This window comes from Triplophysa rosa, linkage group LG10 (assembly GCF_024868665.1).
Source record: "Triplophysa rosa linkage group LG10, Trosa_1v2, whole genome shotgun sequence".
NCBI lineage: Eukaryota > Metazoa > Chordata > Actinopteri > Cypriniformes > Nemacheilidae > Triplophysa > Triplophysa rosa.
This window is the reverse complement of record NC_079899.1, coordinates 3815763-3843464: the sequence shown is the minus strand read 5'-3', so window position 1 is coordinate 3843464 and position 27702 is coordinate 3815763. Positions and strand designations below refer to the sequence as shown.

At 37.1% G+C, this 27702-nt stretch overlaps 2 protein-coding genes across 6 annotated transcripts in view; both read right to left on the bottom strand.

Annotated features, from left to right (window-relative positions):
* The window catches only part of stxbp6 (syntaxin binding protein 6 (amisyn)), a 37985-nt gene extending 18253 nt beyond the window's left edge, over window positions 1–19732 (bottom strand). Inside the window, exons 1-3 of one of the 2 annotated variants that reach the window (XM_057343907.1) lie at window positions 19480–19732; window positions 10727–10879; window positions 5262–5443 (exon numbers count right to left, since the gene is read on the bottom strand). In XM_057343907.1, the coding sequence (XP_057199890.1) occupies window positions 5262–5412 (151 nt within the window). In that variant the 5' untranslated portion in view covers window positions 5413–5443; window positions 10727–10879; window positions 19480–19732. The remainder of the gene's footprint in view (window positions 1–5261; window positions 5444–10726; window positions 10880–19479) is intronic. The other variant, XM_057343906.1, reaches the window with a different exon arrangement.
* A 1404-nt stretch (window positions 19733–21136) lies between these two features.
* fermt2 (FERM domain containing kindlin 2) overlaps window positions 21137–27702 on the bottom strand; it is a 45087-nt gene continuing 38521 nt past the window's right edge. Inside the window, exons 14-17 of one of the 4 annotated variants that reach the window (XM_057343901.1) lie at window positions 27210–27230; window positions 24406–24530; window positions 24171–24312; window positions 21137–23534 (exon numbers count right to left, since the gene is read on the bottom strand). In XM_057343901.1, coding sequence (XP_057199884.1) covers window positions 23361–23534; window positions 24171–24312; window positions 24406–24530; window positions 27210–27230 — 462 coding nt within the window. In that variant the 3' untranslated portion in view covers window positions 21137–23360. The remainder of the gene's footprint in view (window positions 23535–24170; window positions 24313–24405; window positions 24531–27209; window positions 27231–27702) is intronic. The other 3 variants (XM_057343903.1, XM_057343902.1, XM_057343904.1) reach the window with 3 other exon arrangements.

Genomic DNA, 27702 nt, shown 5'->3' with positions numbered 1-27702 from the left:
TTTCAGCTTGGCTTGAAATCTAACAGGACCACCTAAACAAATCCAAATCTCATTTACAACGCTGGAGCTGTTAGCCAATAAGGCCCCAACATCTGCGCCTTTGTTATTTATGCCATTATGAGAACATATTCTTGGATAACTTGTTTCTTTGGTCATCTTGCTATACACACCACTAAAATACGTCAGATTTATTTATTCTGATCATTTCATTCAGAAATACAGAACAACATGTTATGAACTCATGAGTGTGACCTCAGTTTGGATTATACAACAGGATTAATCCTTAAATACAAGACAGTCGCCTGAAGCCAAGACTTTACACTGAATCAAATTTAAGAATAAAAGCACAAAAAAGTTTGTCCCCGGAAACAAATGAACTTCTACAACGTTCGTATTGTTCACAGCAGAAGGGAAAAGCTAATGTACGTTTATATTACGCAACTGTCTGAGATACTAAACAAACATTGACATCTCAAAGCGGTGAGCAGAATGAATATCCCAACACTCAAGTTGTCTTTGTGAAATGACTTTGATAAAGATCTGGGGCCGGATTCACGAAACTGTTCTGAAGAAAAAAATAAAATTGTTCTAAAGATAAATTATAGGAAGTTCGTAAGAATGTTAGTAAGTGCGATTACCAAACATCTCTAAAATAGTTCTCAAATATTTTCTTAAGAACATTTTTGTTGTAAGAATAAAATAATATGCTTCGTCAATGATTACACTCGCTTGCTTGTGTGGTAACTGTATTTATCTATACAATACAATTTTTGTGTAACAAGCACCTCACATTCTTACATAGCCTATATATGAAGAGTTTGGTTCCAAAATGAGATAACTCTGTTTTTAATACAGTAATATATAATATATATTAGCATGTGATGTGTTAAACGGCATTTGCGATCGCATGTTAGCTAAAATGTTGGCAAGCATTAAAAATGATACTTATTATACTTTTTGTGTGTTACTACGCCATAATATTTGTGACACTCTCTGTTTCGAGTCACTTTGTCCCAGAATAACGTAAAAAGCACGAAAAGCTAAAGTAAGGGAGCTAGACCTTATCAGTAGTATCAATATAAATAATCCTTAATGGTAAATTAACGTCAAAACAATGACTCTGGCTCAATACAATGAATGTCACATGTGAAACAACCAAATACATGAATTAAACATCTTACCTTTTGAGATTTAAGAACGGCGGTGAGGCTGTTCAATTTTAAGATGATATTTACAACATCAGCTTTTGTTTTGAGAATTTGGATTCTTCTTCATTTTGTTCCTAAAATTAATCTTGAGAAAAATTAAGGACTGTCTTAAGACGTTTTAGGGGAATACATAACATTACTAACTTTTTTCTTAAATTAGATATGCCAGTTTGAATTTTCTTCTTAAGAATGTTTTGTGATTCCGGCCCCAGATCATATTTTTGTGGAATTCAAGCAGACATGTCATTTCACAAAGCACATGAATATATATTTGAGTTCAGAAAAAAATAAAAATGTCTAAATGTAAATAGGATGTGATGACAAGCGTAAAACACTAGTATAAATCCACAGGTCTTTACTGTAAATCAGTGAGGTAGTAATGAGTGTATGGACTGTGGCACGTTTAATGTTTCATGTTCTGTTTTTAGATGATAGATTTAGACTCATTACTTCATGATACAGTCTTTGATGGATTTTTGGAGAGGCATTTTACAGGCCCACACCTGGAAATGTTTAGATGAAATGAGATATTCTAAAGGAAAAAACAGGGAAGACATGAACAATACTAGGAAACATCAAAACAAAGACGAGTAAATCACCACGGGCCAAAGAATAAAGACTGTAAAACTTTTGAAAAGACTATTCAAAAGTATAAGCGATATTGATACGTTCCCATAATTTTTGGTTCAGCACATCAATTCCTCTTCATTCCACATAGGCAATTTAGCACCCGATATCTTGTTACCAAGTTGTTTGAATATTTCGTGCGGCTCTTTATTTTGTGAAGACATTGTGCAGTTTGACCAGGAATCTTTCAACTCTGAGGTTATTAATGTTGGGATATATAATAAGTAAACAAATAAACGTGTTGACATTCAGAACTACAATTTACATTAAATTATGATAAATAAGTGGGATTTCAAAAGCAAGTTTATAAAACTGATGTAGAACAACAGCTTCATTTATCACAGTAAAGTCAAGGAACGAGTGGCTTTGCGTTTCAGCAATTTAGCAAGAAAGAAAATAAACAACTGTCTTAAAGAGAAGATGGTTGACTTGGAAGAACTGAACACGCTTCCATGAAAAAGTGCAGGGATTACAGGCCAACATTCCGGAACAGCTGCTAGACACAGACATGTTTGTATTTGTTATCTGCCCCCCAAATAAATATTTAATGAGGGCGATTCTTAGAATTACACTGGAGGGAATAAAGTCCTAACTAAGGATTGGTCTGGTATTTGACTTCATACACAATAAGCTGCAGTGCTTATAACTTATTAAGAGAACCACAATAAAAAGAATAAAAGCAGTCAGTTTGAGACAAAAGTCTTTTTCTTTCTGTGTGTTCACTGGGAGGAAGGGCTAGAAAGGGTGATACATTTATTTCTACGTACATATTAAATATTTAATACAACTTTAAATGAAAAGTGCAGACTACTGAACATCCTGGTATTAAACACCCAATATTTACCATAAAATAATTTCACATGGGTAAAATGTCATTCTTCTCGTTGAACACCCTGTTTAACTCTGAAATGCATCACATTACAGAAGAAACATTTTGTGAAGGCCCTTTCATGTCCAAGTCAAAACACTGAATGTGATGTTTACTGTCACAACAAGTAAAACTTTCTTCAAAGCTTGCTTCTGAACAAATGTGTCCAGTTCATTATCGTAAAACAATTTGAAGAAGCATTTGAAAAGCGGTGAGGTCATAGAACTCTTCTGTTGTTCGTTTACTCCCGTGTTTTGGATTGTCTTACGGTATGACACAACTTCCTTTGAATCCGAGTTCACAGAAACACGCACACATATTGTGAGTTTCCTGATGCCGTTTGGAATTCATGAGTCCCGCGGTGAGCGTGAGGCAGTCTAGCGGCCCCACATCATTTATTCCTCCACTATGATTCACAGTTGGAATGAGATTTCGTGTTGGCATTGCGAGGGAGGAAACGCCTCCGCTCGCTGTTGCCTCGTGCCTTATTCATTGTAGTAATCTTTTGTTTTCTCTTTCACGTTTAGTGATTTTCCTCTGATAGCTCCAGAAACACAGGTGTTACCCATTGCAGCCGACGGCAGAAACCCCTCTGTGCTCACACAGAGCAAGACTGCAGACCATCATTTATCAATATGTGAAATAAACAGTACAGATGGACCTTATATTATTTTTCTAAACTGTCTGAAACTGCACCTTATCTCCTATATAGTGCACTTTATCGGGTGTCTGCCATTTTGTAGTGGTGTCCAAAACCTGAGTGAACTAATTAATTCCCTACATTTGTTCACTCTTTTTACCCACAATGCACTCTGATTTTGAGTGTACATCTGATGTTATCTAAGGTGTATGCACACAACATTTCGGATAGATTCCAGTCAGGGTTTAGAACCGGCCACAGTACAGAGTCAGCTCTTTTGAGGGTTATTAATGATATTCTGCATGGAGCTGATTCTGGAATTTGTGTTGTTCTGTTACTTTTAGATCTTACTAGGGCTGGGCGATATGTATCGCGATTCATGCTAATTATACATGTCTAAATCGATTCTGAAATCGATTTGATGTTTTATGCACAGCTCTGCCGTGAACTACGGCTCTTTGATCAGTAAGTACTGCTCGATCTAAAATCACTACGAGATCGTACATTTGAAAAAGCAACACTCGTCTATCATCATTACTATAAATCAACTTTATTATCATGAAAATACCGCAAAAGGTTTGAAGAACAGCGACAGAATATGACCACTGGCATTTCCTGGAACTAATTGTTGTTCTTCTGTTTCCCATATTCAGAGTTTCTGCGCAAGAGCGCCCTCTGGCTTTCGGACGTGGCGGCATTTAACCGTAAATCAATGAGAAACTGATAGCATAAGAATCGTACGATATATCGCCCAGCCCTACATCTTACCGCAGCATTTGACACAGTTGACCATAAGATTCTCATTGACCACCTTAGAGATCAGGTTGGCATTCGGGGATTAGCCTTGGAATGGTTTTCCTCATATTTAAGAGATAGGACTTTTTCAGTCAGTCTAGGGAATTTCTCTTCACCTGTTGCCCCTCTCATGTGCGGAGTTCCTCAGGGCTCAATTTTGGGACCGGTTTTGTTCTCCCTTCATATGCTCCCTCTAGGATTGATCTTTGAAAAACATGGCATTCATTATCATTTGTATGATGATGACTCACACATTTATTTTCCAAACGCAAGGATAAATCATGCCTTCAATCTCTGTATGATTGTTTGGCTGATGTTAAGTGTTGATTGGCTAGCAATTTTCTCCAACTAAATGAGAATAAGTCTGAGTTTATTTTATTTGGTCAAAAGGGATGTGTGGAGGATGTTATTGACTGCCTGAGGTTACTTCCAAGGAAAAATCTTTCTAGTGTGAAAAACCTTGATGTCATTTTTGACTCGGAGCTCAAACTTGATCGTCAAATTAATGCCATTGTAAAAAATAGCTTTTTCCATCTTAGATCTACATCTAAGTTGAAGTCCATCCTTTCTTTTGAGGACTTGGAGAAAGTTGTGCATGCCTTTGTGTCATCTTGTTTGGATTATTGTAATGCATTGTATCTGGGTGTGAGTCAGGCCTCTCTATCTCGCCTGCAGTTTGTTCAGAATTCAGCTGCTAGGTTTCTAACGGGTACCAATAAGAGAGAGCACATTACTCATGTGCTTATCAAACTACACTGGCTTCCTGTACGTTACAGGATTCATTACAAAGTGTTGTTACATGTTTTTAAAGCTTTGCATGGTTTAGCACCAGGGTATATTTCTGATCTAATCAGTTTGCAGAAATCCAATAGGTCTTTGCGTTCAAATGATCAATTACATCTGATGGTTCCTCGATCTTGCTTAAAATGCAAAGGTGATCGAGCCTTTTCTGTTGCTGCTCCAAGGCTTTGGAATTTCTGTCTGTCAAATCTTAATGACCAATGACTTGGTAATGACCAAACAGGATTTAACGCTTTAGGCTCTTTTAAATCAATTACCCATATGAACAAAAGTCATAATGACAGTGATGTGTGTAAGCAAAGAGATGTAGGACAGTCTTTACCTGATAAGCAAATGAATGTGGTGTAGTCCCCCTGACCTACTGCCAAGAAAGGGATTTTCTTCTTCGTCCTTCTCTTCACCTGCACGGCAGCCAGCATCCGTTCATCGTTGGGAACGAAGACTTGCTTGTTGAGGGCCAGTTTTCCACTCATTGTAGCCTAGTGCTGGCTGGATCACTTAACTCTAATAAGAGGGAAATTGTGATGAAAGTTAATATCAAACAATAATTGTAATTTGTTTCACTGTTTCTGGCTACAGTATTGATATGATTTTCCATACAAGTCCTTAACTTTATCACCGTTGTCTTTTTGAGTTTAGAACACTGTTGACTCTGATGGATCTAGGTCACCAATAGTGAAAGCTGTTCTTAGCACTACAGTCGGCAGCAAAATCAACACCAATGAATTTGATGATTTTTTCGAAAGACCTTGAGTGTGCTAGTGGCAAAAATAACTAAATACAAATACGTTTGGAGACATAAGGCATTGTAAGCTTAAAGGGATACTACTGAAAATTCTGTCATCATTTACTCACCTTCGAGTCGTTTCAAATCTGTATAAATGTCTTTGTTCTGATGAAAACAGAGAAAGATATTTGGAAGAATGCTAATAGACAGATTTCCCCCCCTTTGACAACCATAGTAGGAACAAATGCAATGGTAGTCCCCAGAACTGTTTGCTGTATTACACTCTTCAAAATGTCTTCTTCCGTGTTCAACAGTAATTTTTCCTACTATGGGAGTCAATGGGGGGCAAGATCTGTCTGGTTATAAGCATTCTTCCAAATATCTTTCTCTGTGTTCAGAACAAAGAAATTTATACAGATTTGGAACAACTCGAAGGTGAGTTAATGATGACAGAATTTACATTTTTGGGTGAAGTATCCCTTCAATGTGAAGAGTATTTGGAGAAACCAGTAGAACTGCTCCAAGTCAAGCATGTGGATTAATGGATATTCATTCAATATTTATCCTCTGTCAAACAGGGATAACGCTGCCTTGACTAATGTCTACAAAAAACCTTTGTGATAAGTGTCATTTATTCACATCAACTCTGCTGTGCTTACATTTATAATGCATGAACATGTCATATATTATACATTATGAATGACACTTCATATAAAAGAGAACTAAAGAGCAGAAATGAAATTATAAAACACTTGACCAAAAAGTGTACCTTTATTAACATGAGATCTTAAAGGAGCCATGAATTAAAACCACAATTTTAACCAGGGATTTAACCCAAGCTTTTGTTGTATAAGAGGGAATCGTATTCAAGCAAACATCCTGTAAGTGTCAGAACTGAAGACGCCCTTGTTACTGAAATTACAACTGTTATTGACACCAGGCTCAGCGAACGCCAGGTCCTGGAATGCACCTATCTGTCATTGATAGGTTGAACACCGCCTCCACAGAAAAATATCAACGACTACTTCTCTAGCCCCGCCCACTGGTTCACAAATGACTTTAGCCACACACAGTACACACTCCCGCATTTGTGATGATCGACAAACTGGTAACCATAGCGACATATTTTTCAGCTAAGGATTCGTTTTGTCCGTCAGTTTAAACTAAACTGCTGATATGCTTTTGCCGTGTTGTCATGTTTGTTATTAATAAGCGCTTTTATGCTTGTTGTTTGGTCTTAGATCCAAAAGCCTCGGCACTTAGGTCTTAATAAATGGTCTTTTGCAGATTTTAAGAATTTTTGGTCTTATAAAATATATAAACAATTTGCATTTTAAGGTTTGTTTTTGTCTTGTCTTTTTTTCTGTGAAGATCTGGCAACCCTGTCACTTTAGCGAAGGGCTCTCGAGGGCGGCTAGCCCCGTGTCATATGTGCAAAAGTGAGGAATTGTTTCACTGTTATTTTTATTTAGCGCGACCAAGCAACAAACATGTAACATTGTGCAGCGCCTGGTTGTGGAAGAACACAGTCGCTTCCTTCGGATTCTGATATTAGGAATGCGTGGTTGAAGTTTATTTTTAAGTACGTTCCTGCTCACGTGGGTGAAACATTGAGCATTTGTTCGTGTCATTTCACCATGGATTCCTTTGTGAACAAGGCGCTGGATTTGCGGGGACTAAAATTAAAAAGCAGTGCTGTGCAGTCAATATTGGATCTGACAGGAATGGCGCAGCAATATTATGTGAGTAAAACGTATTTGTACTATGCGTCACTATTGCTTTGTTAGAGATCGTTTGATATGTCCTGATAATGTGTAATCTAACATTACGTGTCTAACCAAATTCACAGAAGGCTCCAACTAAGTTTACTACGCAACTGCTATCCAATCATAGCAGGGGGTGTTTACTTCCAAGTCTTCAATGCGGCACGCCCATTAAAACAGAGCGTTTCTCCATCCGGCCTCAAAACCAGGGTAGAAAATAGCCTATTACTTATTGATTTTGATGTTTTTGAATGTAAAAACCACGCGAACGTCATAAGTAGACCTCATACAACAGTGTAAAACAATAAACAAGCCCAGTTCATCACACCTTTAATATCAGAGATACAAAGAAAAACAAAAAAACAATCGTGTTATAGCAGATCATGGCACTTGTTTAAAATGGTTAACATGACAGACCACAGACACGCAGTAGACACACAAATCCCAAAAGCATACAAACAAGTTCACCCTGTCAACATCTATTGTGCACTGGCAGCAGAAATTCATAAAACATTCAGAGTTATGGACATCTGTAAAAGGGATTCGCCTAGAGGGAATAGTGTCTTATACCACCAACAATCTGATGTCTTTAAATCGTATTCAAATAAATATTGATGATATTGGTATTTAAAAGACAGACTTTATTTGTGGTTCTTGGTAAGAAAAATAAGAATAGTGTTTATTAATCACTTCAAAGTGTATTATAAATCTGCTCTATGCGTTTGCTGTTTTTTGTGTTTTTATGTATTTATGTTGTGTCTGTTTATGACCATATCTAACTTGATCATGATTTAAGCTACAAATGATAAACTCAGCATGCCAGTGAGGTACAAAAGTATTGACAAACACAATTTTCTCAGCTTTTTGTTCCAAATATTTTTTATGAATCTTTGTTATATTAAACGTTAACATATTTATACAACAAAATATTCTGAAGGTCACGAATGTTCTGTGAATATGATCAAAACCTGCTGTGCTGCCTTGTAACGTTTTCTGAAAACACTGGCGGGGAAAGCGAATTTATCCAGTTTTTGTTTTGTAACAGTCTAATTATTTTGAAAACTTGTCAGTAAATGATGACAGAATTTTCATTTTTGGGTGAACTATCCCTTTAAGATCAACACAAGACAAATCACAAACTTAACCAGCAGACCAAAGAAGACACTTGATGTTAATGTACAACACTCTAATATCACAAACTATTACCTGAACAACATCTCTGGTTTCATATTGTTATAAAGTATTTCACTTTAACCTTAATTCATACTTCCTGAACACACCTAATTTCAGTCTGGTAATAAACGACAGAAGCTAATGTAAGTGTTTGGTCTCATTGTGTTATTTTTATTCTGAACTGCCTTTACCATGATAATTGCGTATGTCATGTCTAATTCAAATGTCCTGTCCAAAAACGCCCATTCCACCATAAAGCCAATTGGATAATAAAAGTATAAAAATTTAAATTTTTAAGGTCTGACCAGTAATAACATGGCAGAAATACATGCAAAGGCAGAAATAGCTAAAATGCTTAAATGTCCATGAGAGACAGAAAAGCTGGACGTTAACAGCTGTGAGTTTATACCACAGAGTGGAAAATCTGACAATGTGAGCTCAGAATCCAGAGAAACGGAGGAAAAACATGAAGCTTGTGTCTGGATACTGGTGCAGACGTACAGCAGTGTAACAGAAATCTTAAACCAAACATTTTGTCCTTTTTTGCATTTAACATTTATTTTATAATAATGCATTTTGCAGAAAGTTTTTCCATGACAACAAATGAGAGAACATTTAACGTTTTGTCAAATATGACTTAATACTCTACAATGACCTGAATGACTAAACCAATACACTCACAGACACTATGCTTCTTTAAATCTACTTCTCTTACAGAAAAGCACAGATTGGCATATTCATATACTGATTTCAAGACATTTTAAAGGGGTCATATGGCGCGAATACATGTTTTTCTGTGTCTTTGGTGTGTTATAAGTTGCCCATGCATGTATTAGACACGTAAAATTGCAAAAATGAAAGTGTGGGAACAAAAGATGCATTCTATCTAAAAGCGAATGCTCACCCAGACCTGCCTGAAACGCCTCGCGTAACCACACCCCCACAAATCTACGTCATTTCGTGGTATGACTTGACTAAGACCGCCCAAATGTAAACGCAAGTAAGGTGGGTGTACTTGTAAATCTCATTGTATCATGGAGATGCTGTGTGTTTCGTTGGTGCCTCTTTGTTTGCCCTTCCAAAAGATGAGACAACTAAAAACGAATGGTTACATTTTATTTACAACACTGTTCCAGAACAGTACAATCCGAATATTCAAGTGTGTGCAGCGCATTTCACAGATGATTGCTTCATGAACCGATGATCAAGACCGGCTGTGCACGAAAGCTTTTGTTAAAAAGTGGAGCAATTCCAACCATTACAACTTCGCAAGGACAGTCTGGCGCTTCAGATTCGCAGCCTGTAAGTATATTTTCATTGTAAAAGACTTTAAGGACTAACGCGAGTTGAGTTTGTCGTGTGTTTGTGATCTGCAAATGCAGACACGCGCGCAACGTGAAAAAAGACAATATAAGTCCTAATAATCAGTAATTATGTTCCAACTAGAGGCAACAAATGTCGTGTTTATAATGGGGTTTATTGTCTTTGTTGAGTCGCGACGAGACATGGCGTAACACTGGTGGATCACTAACGGCAAATCTTTAGAACGTCGTATATGAAAGGTAAAACAGTTAGCTATAGTTTTTAAGTATTTAACATAATATTTTTTTAAAAACCTTACCGATCCTTTACATCCTACTCAAGTCGCGCTGGCAAAGTTGATGTATCGGCTTGATCATCTTCATTTTTCAGATCAGATTCGGGCTCGATTTGGTAAGGAAATACCGATGACATTTTATCACCTGTCAGTACAATTGCTCGGGAACATGATGTTCCAAATATGGTAAGAGGCGTTACATTTCCATCACACGCTTGCAGTATTCCACCAATCACTACACACTGGTTATCTGGCCAATCATAGCACACCTCGCTTTTCAGAGCCATGAGCTTTGTTAAAAATCTGCGCGTTTCAGAGAGGCGGCGCAAAGAAGAGATACAAACATGCATGGTATGTGGAAAATACAACGTTTTTGAACCTTAAATTTTAGCCCGTTTTAGCCCTGTCATTTGACCCCTTTAAAGCACAGTGTTAAAAAAAATACTATTCTACTAATAATAAAAAAATTCTGCCATATTCTTCCTTAAAGAGGGACTTCACCTCTTCAAGTTTGGCAGTTTACTTACGGTGGTGATTCAGCAGTAGGTGAGAATTATTGCCAAGAGTCCAATAGACTGCCATGATTCAAAAAGCCTGATGCAGCCGAGCTTCATTACAGTTCAGAGCTTCTGAACAGCCTCTTATTGGCCAAAAATCAACCATTAGAGCTGAAAAACATCCTTAAGAAAAAAGACAAACAACACACTTGGTCTGCTACTAAACAACACATTAAAATGATCTATATTTTTATATTCTCTGAAAACAGCATTTATTAATCAAAACACCTAATAACAGTCACTTTCACATACAGTACCTACTATTGCATTTAAATAATATTCATTTCATAATAGGGAAAAGTTTATAATAATTTGATGTGCTGAAGACACCCTCTGGATGAATCTTAGCTAATGTTTTCAAATGCATTACTTAGATCTGCAGAGACAAACTATGTAAATCTGAAACAACTGTAACACTGTGTCTACACCGGCGACACATGGCTTGTTCTAATGGGATTGTCGTGCCGCATTGCGCCACATCCGGTGTGGACAAATGTTTGAATTATAATGGGTTCTAATTCGTTCTATTGTCCTCGTCGCATCCGGTGTAGACATGGTGTAAGAGTAAATCCAGGTTAAAACGCTCTGCAAGTGTCTAGTGTCCAGTACACAGAAATACTGAGTGTGTCCTCTGTCACCCTGACCACCCACACAGATAACCACACCCCTGTCTGTGGATTAGGAATTTGGCCATTCAATTCTTAATTATAGCCTATTATTATTAGATAGGACTGTCAAAAACAGCATTTTTATGATGACATGTTTTCCGAAATTGTATTGAATCACTGCAGTAGCTTTACAAAGGTGGATTTTATTAAATGTTTTCAACTATTTCTTTGTTTAAGTAAATGGGTAAATGTAATTATTGGTATTAGAAACCAAAATAAAAACTCCCCTCCTAGGATCACCACTTTGAAACAGTGGAGACCATGTATTATTGAACGAAGACTGTGAAGATCTCCTAAACCTGGAGGACCCATCCATAATCACAAAGTGAGGAGGGCTGGAGGACTCAGGGAAATCACTACCCATTTCCCTGGTTAAGATCACTGAGAGATCAGAGCTGGCAATGCGCCAGAGATTGTTACTAATACTAGGGATGCATCGATACCGATACCAGTATCGGGTATCGGCCCGATACCAAGCTCATGTACTCATACTCGTACTCGTAATGACCAGTGTTGGGTAAGTTACTCTGAAAAAGTAATCAATTACTAGTTACTAATTACATACTCAATAGTGTAATTAGATTACTGTACAAATGACTCTCTCCAAAAAATATTTAATTACTTATTACTCATTACTTTCTATGTCCTACATCAACATCTTGGTTAGAATTGATTCAAGGATAGATATGAAACGGCTCTTTTAATTCATTCAAATAAATAATATAAAACTAGATAAAGTAGTATTATTAACAGACTAAAGTATTACAAATGTGAGAATTATACATTAAAGCATTAAGGATTTTAAAGTTAGACTGTCAGTTAGACTGTTGTGATGTCAGTTCCACTATTGCACATATATATATTACACAAAGTATTTAGTTTAATTACATCAGAAGTTACTAGGGATGTAACGATTCACTCAGCTCAAGATGCGATGCGATTCTGATCTCACGATGCGATTTATTCACGATTTATTTTTACAAAATGAGTTGAAACAAATTAGAAATGAACAACTTCCCTTGCATTATTTCTTAAATGCTTCACGTTTCTTTGTATAATAAAATTATCTTTTATTTCAAATAACAAAACTAAACTGCAATTTTATAGCAAATTAATAATAGAAAAAGTCTCTTTAATATAAACAAACTAATACTGTCTGTGCTTTTCTTGATTTCTTTTGCATTTAAGAAATATCAGCATGTCTATGTTTAGGTTTGCAGTGAACATGGCTGCCCCTGCTGTTCAAAAAATGTATTGCGATTCAGTTCACACCTCAACCGATTTGAATCGTCACACATTATAATCAATTTTCAACCAGCTCACGGTGAATCGTTACATCCCTAGAAGTAACTGTAATTAAATTACAGAAAAATAAGAGTAATCCCTTACTTTACTTGTTCAAAGGAAAGTAATTAAATTACAGTAACTAATTACTTAGTAACTAGTTACACCCAACACTGGTAATGACACACCGATACCAAAGACCGATACCACACGTGACATACATACGTAGAGACCTATGATTTCCGCAATGCGGAAAACGCGGACGGAATAGAGGAATCCATGCATAAAAACAGAATTTGCTGTACAACACGGAATGACACGGAATCTGGCAAATGTATTATTTCCTAACAAGAAATTAGCGCTGAACCGCTAACAGTATGTATTCTGCTTGTTTTGCGTGACTGTGTGTGAAAGAGTGGTGCGGTTGCGTGTACTGAACGCATTGTGCTTGTGGAGCTTTCAGCGCCAGCGTTTCACTGCACAAGGACACGAACACATAAACAAACACCATTTGCGGCGATCCGTCAAAATAAAAGTCCGGTTAACTTAAACAAACACTCTTTGCGGCGTCCCGTCAAAATAAAAGTCCAGTTGACTTGAACAAGTTATAATACACTCACATTTTACCACACCACCCCCTTGAATTTTTTATAATTCAACCACAGAGTATATTGTTTACTTTAGCAAACTGAAGTAAATGTGCTAGTAAAATTGTACTACTTATCATAAAAAATTTGAACTTAATTTAAAAATAGTACTTAAATTTAAGTAGACCTAAAAACAAAAGAAAAAAAATGTACCAGTAAGATACTGGTTTATTAACATAATTGTACATTATACAGGCATCGGTTATAGGTATCGGTATCGGTGAGTACCAGAAAAAAGTATCAGTACTCGTACTCGGTCTTTAAAAAATGGTATCGGTGCATCCCTAACTAATACTAAAGGTCCCCTGTTCAACCTTGTTTATTTGACTAAACTGTTTCTCTAAATAAATTATCAAGGGATCACACGTCTCAGTCAATCAGTCAGTACCTCCAAATCTGATGTCACGATTCTCTGAAAGACAAAGGTGTATTGTAAGTCGTGTCACTTGGCGGCCATGTTTGCATCATAGACCTCAGGCCTATCTACTTGAATGGCTGAAGACAGATATTTCTAAAATTGCTGTTAAATCGCAATTAAACGACATATTTCCAAACAACGAGCAAATCTTCCCACAAATGTACCACAACTTTTGTTTCCAAAGCCTAAATTGTCCTAAAAAAGAAATTTCGAGGTTGCTTCAGCTACTGCGCATGAACACAGGTTGACACGCGCCTCAGCACATTCTGTATAGAGCCCCGCCCCAGTGAATCGTCAGTCTTCATTGATTGTCGATTGTCTCTTTTTACTTGAAGCCGTGACTTTAACTTGTATATTCTTAACATACTTACCTAAAACATTCCATACACTAAAAAAGTACCTAAAACTACCACGATACGTCACATGACTATGACTACCTGTGAGTGATAACCTCATTTAATAATATTAGCCGGCTTTCGACTGTCGGGCCAGGGCGAGCCAGGGATTTTGTCGAGCCGGTAGCTTATATAAGAGCGCGAACCGCGACGAGAAGCGCTCTGCATAAGTTCATGCAGCAACCACTAAGATATATCTACAAATAAATCATTTGAAATAAGGTTTCAGTGTACCCTTGCTTTGTGTATGTATGGTTTGTTATATTACCAGATCTTTGACGATGTAAACATCTTAAAACATTATACGATGTCTGGTTTTCAAATACAACATTTGCATGATGCATCACAGATGATTTAAATGGGTGGACATCGCAGAAAAACAAAAGATGATAACTATAACAAATAAGGCTTTAAAAATCGTTCTTCATATAAGAGAATAGCAGGGATCACAACTATAATGATAAAGAGAACAATTTGGCTGATGAACGATAATCTGGCAGATAATGTTTGACTATTGATGATCACAACCGCAGGTTTAATGTCAGAATTAAAGACTGTAGCGGTCGGAAAGCGGTGTGTTTATGGCGGGATAAATTTTCCTTCAGAAAGAGCCTCCAGCCATTGCCGTCATGTCTTGAAGAAAAAATGTTCGGGAATAAAAACGAAAGCATCAGCAGCAAGTTCAGGTTCATTTTAGTGACTGGGAACACTGCAGCACGCGAGCTTGAAATAAAAATATTGTATGTGGACACAAATATGATTAAAGTTATAGTTATTGTTATAATGTGAACGGCCCTCATCGGACAATCATTAAAGAATATGTGACCACTTACATTTACGCTTTTATCCAAAGCGACTTACATTGCACTGTATTATACATTTGTTTCTGACTATGTGCAATCCCCTGGGATCCAACCCATGACCTTGGCCTTGCTAGTGCCATGCTCTAACCACTGAGCCACAGACCATTAAAGAGAACCCAGTGTATAGAGAGATGTATGGCTTAATACATTGTAATAGCCTTACACTACTAGCATTTGCATGGATTAAAGTGAAAATAATTCTTCTGACTGATTTTTTTAGGATTAGGATTCAAATTCCTTTAACAGGCACTTTATCTAAATAGTCGAAACCAATAGCGTTTTAAAGGGAAATGTTTTGAACCCCTTTACGTAGTAGTGCCAGTTTGCGTATTTATTTATATCAATAACTTTTCAGTGCATTTTTTGCAATTTATCTTATAAGACCAAACAATGTTTTCTGAAACTCTTAATAATTAACAGAAAAATTTTCAAAATAAAAGCACCACTTAAGACCAAAAATGTTGTTTGTATTTGTCTCCAGAGTGCTTTTCACTTTTTCTGCCTTCAGAAACCATATTCCTGAAGCTTGGCCACACCTGACACCCGTTTCAGTGTTTGACTAATTACAGTGACTAGTTAGAGTGTTTGACTAGCTTTTCCAAGGTGACCGTTAAGAAGGTAGCCTATCTCTTTAACATTTCCATGGCGACGCGGCACTGCGTATCATGTGACACACCGCAGAGCCACAGCAGCTGTATGACTGATGCATTGCTTTTACATTCTTTTACTCAAAGAAATTCACAAACTGTTAACTGTGTCATGAAATATCTGATATTCCGATTGTCAAATATGTGCATGTGAATGTGTTTTGTTGTTTAAACACTTTTCTAATGATCGCGTTAGTTGAGCTATAAGCGGGCGCCGCCATGTTTGTTTCTGCCGCGGTCTGAGATCTGTCAGATTTACATCACGTGAATTCATCCACTTCTCTTAAAAACACAAACGTAAGTGCCTGGTGACCTGGTAGAAGAATTGAGTGATCTTAACAATTGCTTACATTGCAGATACTGTGTCTGATGTGAATAAACACATCCGTAAAATTACATTTGAGTAGATTGTTATTGCCGCTATAGACAATCTCTAAATGTATTTTGTGCTTGTAAGTACGTGTATATGTCTGAAGCCTAAATTAAACATTGAAAGCACTCCGTAGTTGTGATATGTGACAGGATTGAGTCTGTCTCTGGCTCAGTGCCAGCCAAAGCGCGTAATGTTCTAATCACACTGGTGTGGTCGTACACGGCAAAGGGTTAACAACATTATGACAAGTGAATTAAAGACATTGAGGACAGGCTGGAACTCTGCAACTGACGGAAATCCGTCGTAGCGACGGAGAACTTTAATCCATGCATTTGTCATTAGAAACACATTTAATATTTTCAATTATTTAAAAAAAACTAAATGTAATACTAATTTTAACCTAAGGAGGCCGCCATGTTCTTTTTCAATGACGTAAAATGGTTGCTCGCACAGGCAGCCAAACTGAACGCAGACACACTAATCAGTTCATCAGTAAATATAAGGTGCTGTAGGATAGTATATATATATATATATATCATATATATGATATTTGGAGTATTTTCAGACATTTTAATATTGTTGGTCAGAAACAATACAAACATATACCGTATATTAATAACCAAAATCATTTCGAATTGATTATATACACAATGTTTTAGCCATTATAAAATGCATGTTATCAAGATTTTGACTTTTTTATGTTGATTTATCAACATCAGTAGCCATAACGTTATTGTCTTCTCTCTCTCGGTCATTAGCTGACGAGGGCTAATATTCACGTGTGCTCTAATACAGAATAAATAACCAAACCGCAAGCATCTTATTATTGTGTTTATCCGTATATGCTCATAAAGTATACAATTATGGTGTATGCGGATGTTTTAAATGTCTTAAAGACGGTTATTTAAAACTATTTTAATGCACGTTTACCTTGAACTATGTGCCCGGTTAACCGCGGTTACCACCAAATCCTGCTGAAACCGAGCTGGCTGTGATAATGCAAGGTATCGTTTATTTTATTGATGCGTAGCTTGTCCGTGAAGCACGGCTCTGGGATCAGTAGGAAATGCTGCTCGATCTAAAAGCAGTGCGAGTTTGAGTCGCTTATAACGTGCATTTGAAAAAGCAACACCCGTCAAACATGATCATTATAAATATACTTTATTATCATGAAAATACCTGAGGAGGCTTGAGGATCAGTGATGAAAACATGTCTTTAGGCATTTCCTACTACTACTACGTGTGTTATGGTCTTCTTCTGCAGTGCGTATTTGGAGTTTCTGCACGAGAGCGCCCTCTGGCTTTCGGATGCAGCAGCATTTTACTGTCAGCATTTTACTGTACTTCACTCACAAGTTGTGCATAAATCACGTGATATATATTTTCGGTTAACCGGGCATATGTCTATCTTGAACAGACTGTAATGAGGAAGGCGGGACGAGAGCCGTGAGGCAACGAGGCGGGGCCGGTGGCGTGAGTGATAGTGGGAATCAGCTGTGCGCACACCGGTCCCGCATGTCTCACGGAGGAGATCGGGAGCATAAGAGGACAAGCGACAGGACTACGGACGAGAGAGGCCTGGGCCCGGACATGTGTCAAGTTTTATTTATGTTTGTGTGGCCGGCAGTCTACCGTGAGGTGGCTGTCGGCCCTTTTATTTCCGTGTTATTTGTTTATTTTGATTAAAGTTTGTGAATGTTACAAACATAAAAATAAATAAATCCATATATCCATATATGTAAATGTGTACTAATTTAACAACAAGACAAGGCAATGAAGCCGTTACAGAAAAACTAATAAATCATATATGTCCCATCCGCCATGTTGGTTGTGTAAGGCCCGCCCATCTCGAGAACTCGGGTCTCAAAATTATTTTCCAACTTCCCAATGGGAAACGCGACATCAGAGGGCGTTCATGTGCGATTCTTACCTCGGAAACTCATATTTCTGATAATTCTGAGAGCACGTGAAGGCAACATAAGCCCCGGAAGTGACTGTGGAAATGCGACTGGCCCTGGCACGCACTAGCCTGCTTCTGGCTCGATAGTGGAAAGACGGCTAATGATAATCTAATTTGTGTCTCAGAAAATGTTTCCTGAAATATGTAAACATTATTCTGCGAGATAATCACAAGACTGCATTCTTTACCTCTATAGTTAAGGAAGGTAAACGTTTGAGTTCCTGCAGGACTACAAATAAACAGTTTGAAAGTCTAATGTCAACCTCACAAGACTGTCACATGCCCCTTACTGTATGCACTTTCTGTTTCTGTTTATTGATTTGTGCACGTCTAGTGCCTGTTCAGCTCTTAAAAAAATGGAAAAACACAAACCCTTAACAATTTGGTGTGGTCTAGTTTCTGGTTGAATTAGAACAATGTTTGGGGATTTTATGAAAACCTTACAGGTGGGTCTTTTATTTTGGTTGCATAAGATATACATAACTGAAATATACATCACAGGTTCTCTGAATATCAGAGTATCTGTTAAATTGATATTTTAAATGCCGTATGGTTCTGTAATGTTACTTTTTGAAGGGAGAGTTCACCCAAAAATAGAAGTTCTGTCATAATTTACTCATATGTCATTCCTGTATGGCCTACTTTCTTTTTCAGAACTCAAAAAATATTTTTTAAAACGGTGGTAACCTAATAATAAAGATGACTGATTTTATGTTGAACTTAACCAATTCGATGTTGATTAAACATTAAATCAATTACATTTGCAATCTGGCTAAACATTGGCAACCACTGACTGTATGGATGGACACAAATCCACCGAGACATTTCTCCAAGTATCTTCTTTTGTGCTCCACACACGAAAGTGTCATATACAGGTTTCAAACCACGTGAGGGTGAAAAACGATGACAGATTTTGTTGAAGACCCCTTTAAACTTTTTTCACAATGTAACCAACATGTAAGGTTGTGAATATGTTGGCCTTTCAGCAAGTAAAAATGAAGGCTTTGTCGCACCACTAGTGACCAAAAATCCTGTCTAGGCAGACAGCTCACAAGGTTTCGACATGCAACCGAAGTCACATTTTTTTGTGATAGTTTCGTCTGTTCTTTCAGCGCTTGTGTGCTGTTTGCTCTCGGGAAAAACTAACAGCTGTAACGTTTCATCGAGTTTAAAGGCTGTATTATGTGTGTAAATGCACGTAACGCTGAGTTTGCTTTCCTGAAGAACCGCACATCACAAGTAGTAAAAAGCGAAAGAGGGTGTTAGTCCGTTTATAAAGTGCTATGGTTAACAAATAAGCGGTCGTGTAACAAATTAGTCACGTTGTTTTCATGAACGACGTCGCGCTCTGTTAACGTTACAATGAACACAAATGACAGAAAAAGTTGCTTAACGACTACATACTTGTGTAAATATACATAGTAAATACTACACGAGACAGACTGCATGAGAGTTGTTGGTTTCTTACCTCAATGCGTGTTTTCTCCTCGCGTGCTCCGCGTCCGCTCAGGTTTGTCCATCTGCAAACGCGCCAAAGTTTTAACACACACACACACACAGTGTCTGTTCAGCCGTGTTTCATGTGTATATCAGTCCCCGTGTTTCATACGATTCATCTGCTCGTGTGTGTATCAGTGTCCGTGTTTCTACACCACAGGTTCTCTGTTCGTCTTCGTGACGTGGATCAGACGCGGAGACTCCTTCTGATCTCATTGGATTCACATCAAGTCACACTGTACCTGATTCTGATTCAATTCCTTTACCAACTTTTTTTTATTATTAATGCCAATAGAACAATATAACATACAGAAACGATTGAGAGCAATATTGATAGTTAGACTTCACAAAAATCATAATCATAAAATATTTTTTTTACATAAACCAGAGTGGGAATTATATAAGATTAAACATTGAGAGCAATTTTTGCATTTATTTTTTGTTTTTTTATGCCCACCAAGGACGGACTTCCCAACTGTACGGACACTTTTCAGTAATATGGTGCACATTGGGAGGGGTGTACTAAAGCCTGTTTACTTTTTATATATCTTATAGATAAGATATATCTTTAATATCTTAAATATTTTGTATACAAAAAGTATAATTGTGCAAATGTATTTAGAAAACTTTTATTTAATAAAAACTTTTTCAAGAAGCATGACGTTAGTAAAAGTAGCCCAAAGATCTAAGAATTGAACTCCTTCAATAGGCTATGGTTTAAAAAGCATCTTGATCTGAGACCTAATTTGTACTAATGGGCCCCCATAATCTCATTGGTTCTTGTTGCATGTCTTGTGACAAAATTAAAGTCATTTGTAAACCAATAAACAGGTTGCCATTTTTTTATTAACACATGCTTGTTTTAGTTTTCCTTTCGCTTGAAAATATTACTTGATATAAACATAATATAGTATCAAAAGTACCTTGTGAAAATCACATCAAGTGTCTAAACTGTATCTGGACCCCATCTAGAGAATGACAGCAAGACAAGTAAATCATTTCAAATCTGCATTCGTCAAACCGTTTTCAACTTTTTGAGTATGTGTTTGGGTAACACTAATGACGGAAAAACTGACAAAGCACATTTACTAAGCCAGTTTTATGTGTCAAATAATAAATACTGACATCTGTGTTGTGCTCATGTTGCAGTGAATTGTGTAAAGCAGAATAAACAGTGATAAGTGAGCGTCGTGTTATCTGCATCTGAGAATTCAAAAGTATTAACAAATGTGTGACAGCCACTGAGTTTGTCAGCTTCTCAAAGTAAACGTGACCCGATGACCCACTGCAGTCTCACCACATTTCTGACATACCTGTGAAAACACAGATGACAAACATCCTGTAGAGGCATTTTGTATAAATCATTTGTGTAAATGTTGACATTTAAAAGAAGTGTCTCTTAGCCTGAACACATGGGAGACCTTTCAGAGATGGGTCTCTCAGGCACTGTCACATCTTGGTTATCTTCTTAGCTCACAGATAGACCATACATTGCAATGCAAAATGATAAATCTCTCACTACATTACTCAAACAGGGTGTTCCTCAGGGCTTGGTTCTCGGCCCATTTCTATTCATTTTTATAATATGAATGGTCAGAGGTCATTTAAAAACTCAATGGTATAAGATACTAATGCATGTCAAGCGAATAACAAACATGGCTGGTAGGAGTTAAAATGTTTGTTGGTGAGACATATATTATGTAAACACAAACTTTTATTCTGGATGCGGATCACAATTAATTGTTCGACAGCTCTAGTATAATTGTGTTAATGTATGTTTTACTCATTGTGTCTATGTATATTCGTGCTGCGTCACATTTGTTAAATGCTTGATGTAAAGGTTAGTACTGTCAGTGTATCCATCATCTTCAGTGTCATTCATGTCTTGTACACGTTTACATGCGTAACAGGACTTACAAAAATTAATCTTAGCAACAAAAAAACAAACATTCTGGGGATTTCTGTTGTGACGGATGAAAAGTATGCATTTTCAACACTACAGTTTAACAGAATAAATCTCAAAATATTAACAGAATTTTGGAGATGCCTTCATTTCTTTTAAGGAAAGCCTTGCATCAGCTCATTTTGGTAGTAAGACTGCTCTCTAGTGGTGAAGATTGAACACTATGACCTGGATGATGGAAAACCCTTAATATTAAATAAAAGCATTCAGCTAAATCATCCTCTTGGTATTTTAAATAAAATGATTTTATTATTTATTTCTTTTGGTAAATGGCATTTTACAATCATAAAACAGCAGGCCATGCAATACACTGCTGGCATCTGAGGAAACGAAACTAAACCAAAACGCCTCACTGCTGAAACCACCTTCATATGGGAAACAATGAAAAATACTGACAATACGTGCTGCACTACAAAAGTCACCGAAAATACAAAACAGAATCTGCTGCACTTGATTAGTGTTTAAGTGTATAAAACACGTTCTTTAAGGACATGCGTTTCAGCAGTCGAATCAAACGAATATGGACATTTATTTGTCAGTTAAGGCAACAAACACAACAGGAAAAAAATCAAAAGCTCCTCATATCAGAGACATAAAATGATCTAAATTATTTTATTCCAACCAGAAGCTTAAAACATTTTCCATTTCTTCATATGCATTTATATATATATTTATAAAACTCAGTAAGACCGTAACATCGCAGGCATCAGATTCTAAATGATTCTCAAAAAAATGGCTTTTTTCCCGCTTTCTGGAAAAAATACACTTCCGAAAAATGACAGAAAAAAGCAGCAACATAACTGTACAATTCTTTAAAACCTGTGTTTATACATTAGATACAAAAACTAATACTTCATTTAGCGTTCCTTCATGCTGAAAAGAAAAAAACGGAAATTGGATGTTTTTATTGTTTTTTTTTACAGTGACCTATCGCTGGTGCATTATAAAGAACTGCTTTTTGAATAATACTATATTGGTGATAATAAAATAGCTTCATAGGAAGAAAAAAGAAAACTCCTCCATATGGAAATCAATGACCTTCAAAAGAATCTTCTTGAGGCACAGATTCAATTCTTCATGACAGTTCTCCTATGTCGCTGCATTGCAAGCCATTCGCTACAAAAAAAGTGGGTGACCCACCGTCAATAGTGTAAAAAAATATCTGTCCTAAAATTTTGTGTTGAACACACGACAGCTAAAAGCAGAGGGCGTTCGCACCCGATACAAACACGGACACTTCATACTACAGCTTATAGATGCAAAGACTGTAGAAGTGCTTACTAATGACTTCAGCTCATGATCAGACTGAATTGATGTAGTGTAATCTCCTTCATTCATATCTTTTCACAAGCAGCAACGTCACATCTAGTGTAACAACTTCCTTCTTAAGTGTCTGACATGAATGCACTGCAGTTAGAATATAAAAGATTAATAGGCACAATGAGCACTGCAACATTCAACAAATATCCAAAAACAATGTAAATGTAACACAAGTTCGTGATAAATAAATAAATTGGCATTTTCTTGGTGCACAAAGCTGGCATATTTCTATTCGGGGTGAAAGATCATACATATATCGTGCAAGCGATAACTACTATTGCTTCATTCTGACAGCTCAATCATTGCTGGGGAGACGCAGTAAACCGTTTTTTCTTCTTCTAAAACTTTCTTCTCAAAGAAACTTGGGGACGTCTGTGAGAATTTGTGAGACGTCACCATGTCTTCAATCAGGCTAGTGTTATGCACGCATTTAGGAGCGCAAATGCAACAAACATGTCAGTCTTTAAGCAATTATGATGTGACCATGTTGGAGTAGTTCAAAAAAAAGAACAAGTGTTAAAGTAAAATAAAGTCAGTCCCCTTCCCCGATGCTAAAGGATAAGCAGCGCTCAGATCCAACCGCTGGTCAGCTTGTAGAACATCTCTTCATCTAGAGATTCGTTCTGGTCCTTGGCACGTGTGGACAGGAAAATGTAGCCGCCGATGAACTCGTGCACCACTTTGCAGTCGACCTCCGCGCAGATGAAAGACAGACTGGGCTCGTCGGCAAACTCAACAGTGACCTGACAGGAGAAAAGAGAGCAAGATCAATAAACATTTCTGAGGAAAAGTGCTGTTCTTGTGCATTGTGTTCATATGCAGGCAAAAAAGTGTCATGGCTTTCATTTACCACTTACAAATTTGTACCGCACAACAGCAATAGTAAGTAGATATGAAGAGTTGCATTTGAGATGCAAAACCCTCTAAATCCGTCAGACGACTTTTCGTTCAAATGAGCATTTTTCATCAGACTCCTACATTTACTTATGATATTTCAGACCAGGCAGTGTGTGTTCACCTGCCCCTAATGTGTGAGCACTTGGATGGGTTAAATGCAGAGGAAAATTCCAAGTATGGGGTACCATACCGTACATTTACCATGATGCAAGTAATGATGCTTAATGTTTTAGCCAGATGCTAACATGATTTAAAATGATGCTAACATGTTGGAATGTTTTTCTATAATGCTAACACGATTTAACAATGCGCTAACATGATGCTAATGCTATGTTTTTTTAGCACAACAACTAGAAAAATGTCTACATGTTATGACATAAACAAGAAACATAGATGTCAATAGTGAACCTGTTTGGTGTAAGCTAATGTTAGCAACCAGGGAAATAACATTATCAAAATACTGAACAAGAATAGTGTTGTACCATCTTGATCTCCCAGTTGACATTCCACTGTTTCATGTTGCTGAAGCGCCAGGTCTTGATGGCGTCTCCTGTACTAGCGTCCATGCGGATCAGCCTGTTGTAGGTGATGCCGATCAACTCGTCCTTTTTTCCTCCCTGAAACCTTAGTTGACCAAATCAACAATAATCAGTTAAAAGGAACTACATGCAAACATGTATCGAGACTTTGGACAGAAGGTTACAGACAAACACTCACTTGGCAAGAAAATGGGTGATTCCAAACTCTGGCAAGGACTGCCAGGCCTGTATGAAGCGCATCTTGGCCTCAATCAGGCTCATCTGTGCCACATTCTGATGGGCTTCCAGGATACGGGCAGAAATCTGTGGACCATCACACACATTCATCTTTAATCACAAGAACACGAAGCTTCACAACCTGACGGCGATGAACACTCAACACAGACACGCTGTACAACATGACAACATGATGAAGTCCCCAAACGCAGTGAGACGATCCAGCAGTGAATTCACACAGTTCAACATGACACTTAGTCAGAAAAGATCTTCATGGTTCAAGTGCTGCTGTAATCAGTCATGGCAGATTTCACAGTAAACACTTGTGTTTGTTAAAGCATCGTTTATGATCCGTGTTATACATGCTGTGTAACATCGGCACATTCACAGAAGCCATTACAATACCAGCAATCCCCAGTTTTATACCATCAGCAACATGAAACATTTTCACATGTACGAGAATGATGTCACTGGAGTCTCCCCGATGTTAAACGATTTAAATTCACTAAAATGGTCATTCTAAAAAAACGAGGAAAAAGTAAAAGATGATTTTAAAGTATAAAATATTTTTAACGTTACATCAAAAAATAAAGTGTATACACTTTTAATAGCATTGATACATGCCTGAAACTACAGTAACAGGGTTGCTCATTCTTTACAGGTTAATTCCACTTGTGCACATTAAATAACAGTAATCATGAATCTTTTACCAAAAATACCCTTCCCAGGTATCAGTCATTTCCTTTGCAAAACCAAAATAACAGGGTTGATATTTTAAGATAAAATGATAAACGTATGATAAAAACTGATAAACATAACACACAAATAAACGAGAATTAAAAGAGACATGGACATATCCTTCAGTTCACTTTTTATTGTCAATTATCAATTCTGATTCTGAATTAATGGAATAAAAATAAATTGAGAAAATAAGTTGGTAACTCGGCTCATTTAAAAGACCTAAGTACTTTTCAGTAACACACTGCCAGATAAATAAATGCAAATAAAATAAAAAATATAACAGGATTTTGGAAACAGTGGTGGGGACAGGCCAAAAATGTAACTTCTGGAATAGGAATAAATAAGTAACGTTGTTGAATTTTAGTAAGATGCTGGATACCAACATAGTCACCAATATAGGAGGGACGTAAATGGCACCCGTTTTGTAGAATGACTCAAAACCTTTATGAAATCAACAAGCAACAGTTTATCTGGTTCAATCTGCAATGTTGTGTCTTAAAGGAGTAGTTCACTTTAAAAGTAAAATGTCATGATAATTCGCTCACCCACATGTCATACAAGCCGTCCGTGTGTTTATTTCTTCAGTCAAAAACAAATTGATGCCTTTAAAGAAAACTTTCATTGCTCTTCGCCATATAATGCGCTTCAATGCTGTTGGTTAAGGTCCAAATTTCAGTTTCATCGCAGCTTCAAAAGGCTCTACAGGACACCAGCCAATGAATAAGGGTGTTGTCTAGGGAAACGATCGGTCATTTTCCAAGAAAACGAAAAAATTATATACTTTTTGCTCTGCCTCGGCGGTCCTCCAGGATGAGCGTCCACGACTTCTGTATTACGCAATCACGTTGGAAAGGTTATGCGTGACGTAGATGTCAAAAGATTTAAACATCCCTGATATGCACACGAACTGACCATTTTAAATAATAATCTTGCACTAAGACATACAGTATAACCTGTCATTCAACATCCAAGAACTTTGAACGATCTTCTTTCTCCACACTTGTAAACACTGGGTCGGAACTTCACGCGTGACCTTTTCAACGTGATTGCGTAATACAGAAGTCGTGGACGTGGAAGTCATTTTCTTGGAAAATAACTAATCGTTTCACTAGACAACATCCTTTTTCATTGGCTGGTGTCATGTAGAGCCTTTTGAAGCTGCGATGAAACTGAAATTTGGACCTTAACCAACAGCCCCCCGTTTAAGTCCATTATATGGAGAAGAGCAATGAAAGTTTTCTTTAAAGGCATCAATTTGTTTTTAACAGAAAAAATAAACACACGGACGGCTTGTATGACATGTGGGTGAGTGAATTATCCTGAAATTTCACTCCTTTAAAACACCATTTTATCGTCTTGATTTTTTTATTGTTTTGGAGAGATGCCAGTGACTGTTAAAGGAATAGTTCAATCAAAAATGAAAATTCTCCTCATTTACTGATCCTCATGGTATTCCATAAAAAGTCTTAACCACTTTCTGACTGCAACTAAACACAAAGATCACTATACATGCGTGTCCTCAATATGTGGAAGCTCCATTCTAAGTGTAAGACAATTTCTTGCATATGTTATAACTAATTGTCACGATATTAAGACGTGCAGAGGCCAATAGAATTTGAAGTCATCTACATGATTTGAGTGCTTTTGTTGTTGATGATTTTGTTTTTTCTTGTCCTCTTTGGATGCCATACAAATAAAACGTATAGTGATGGCATTTTTTAAAAATCTTTCTATTCAACTGAAGAAATGAAGCCATATACATACGTCATATATGGCATGGCGTGAAGGTTAGTAAACACTGAGAGAATTTTTCAATTTTGAGTTAACTATTCCTTTAAAGGTGAGAAAACAATATGACATTTTTGGTAAGCTATACTTCCAAAAACAGCAAAGTGGTTAAAGGAAGGCGAGTTGGAACAAAATACCAGACTGAATGACTTCATGATAGCCGGTGTTAGTGGAATGATGTCTAGCATGAAAAGACGTGGACATTTACCACAACCCACTATCAAATGATTGACTTACCAGGTCCCTGACAAAGCCTGGCTGAGGAGGTTGGAAACAGCAAGGAACACAGAGGAAACAGAGGAAAAGCAAATAAATGAATAAGGCAGCAAAACAAGCAGACACAGCAGGTTCAAAACAACAGTTAATAAACAAGGAGAGAGAAATCGGCAGATTGCACATGTGAGTACACGGCAGGGGAGGTTCATGTAAGCAGCTGGAGGGAAGAGAGCAGAGGAATACTGTATTCACATCAGCACAGGTGACATTTGCTAAGAGGAATCTGCAATAGCAAAATACTTCATTACTTACAAAAACGCAAAAAGATGTTGTGAAGTAAACTGTGGTATACAGTACAACACCACGGTACACTTCAATATCGCTAACTGTGATGAAACATTTGGCTCCAAATTCACATAAACGTTACACACAGAACTGACAAACATTTGATTTCCACAACATTCACAATCTATTCAGCTGATGATAGATCTTTCTGTGAGGAGCAGTGCTGGGT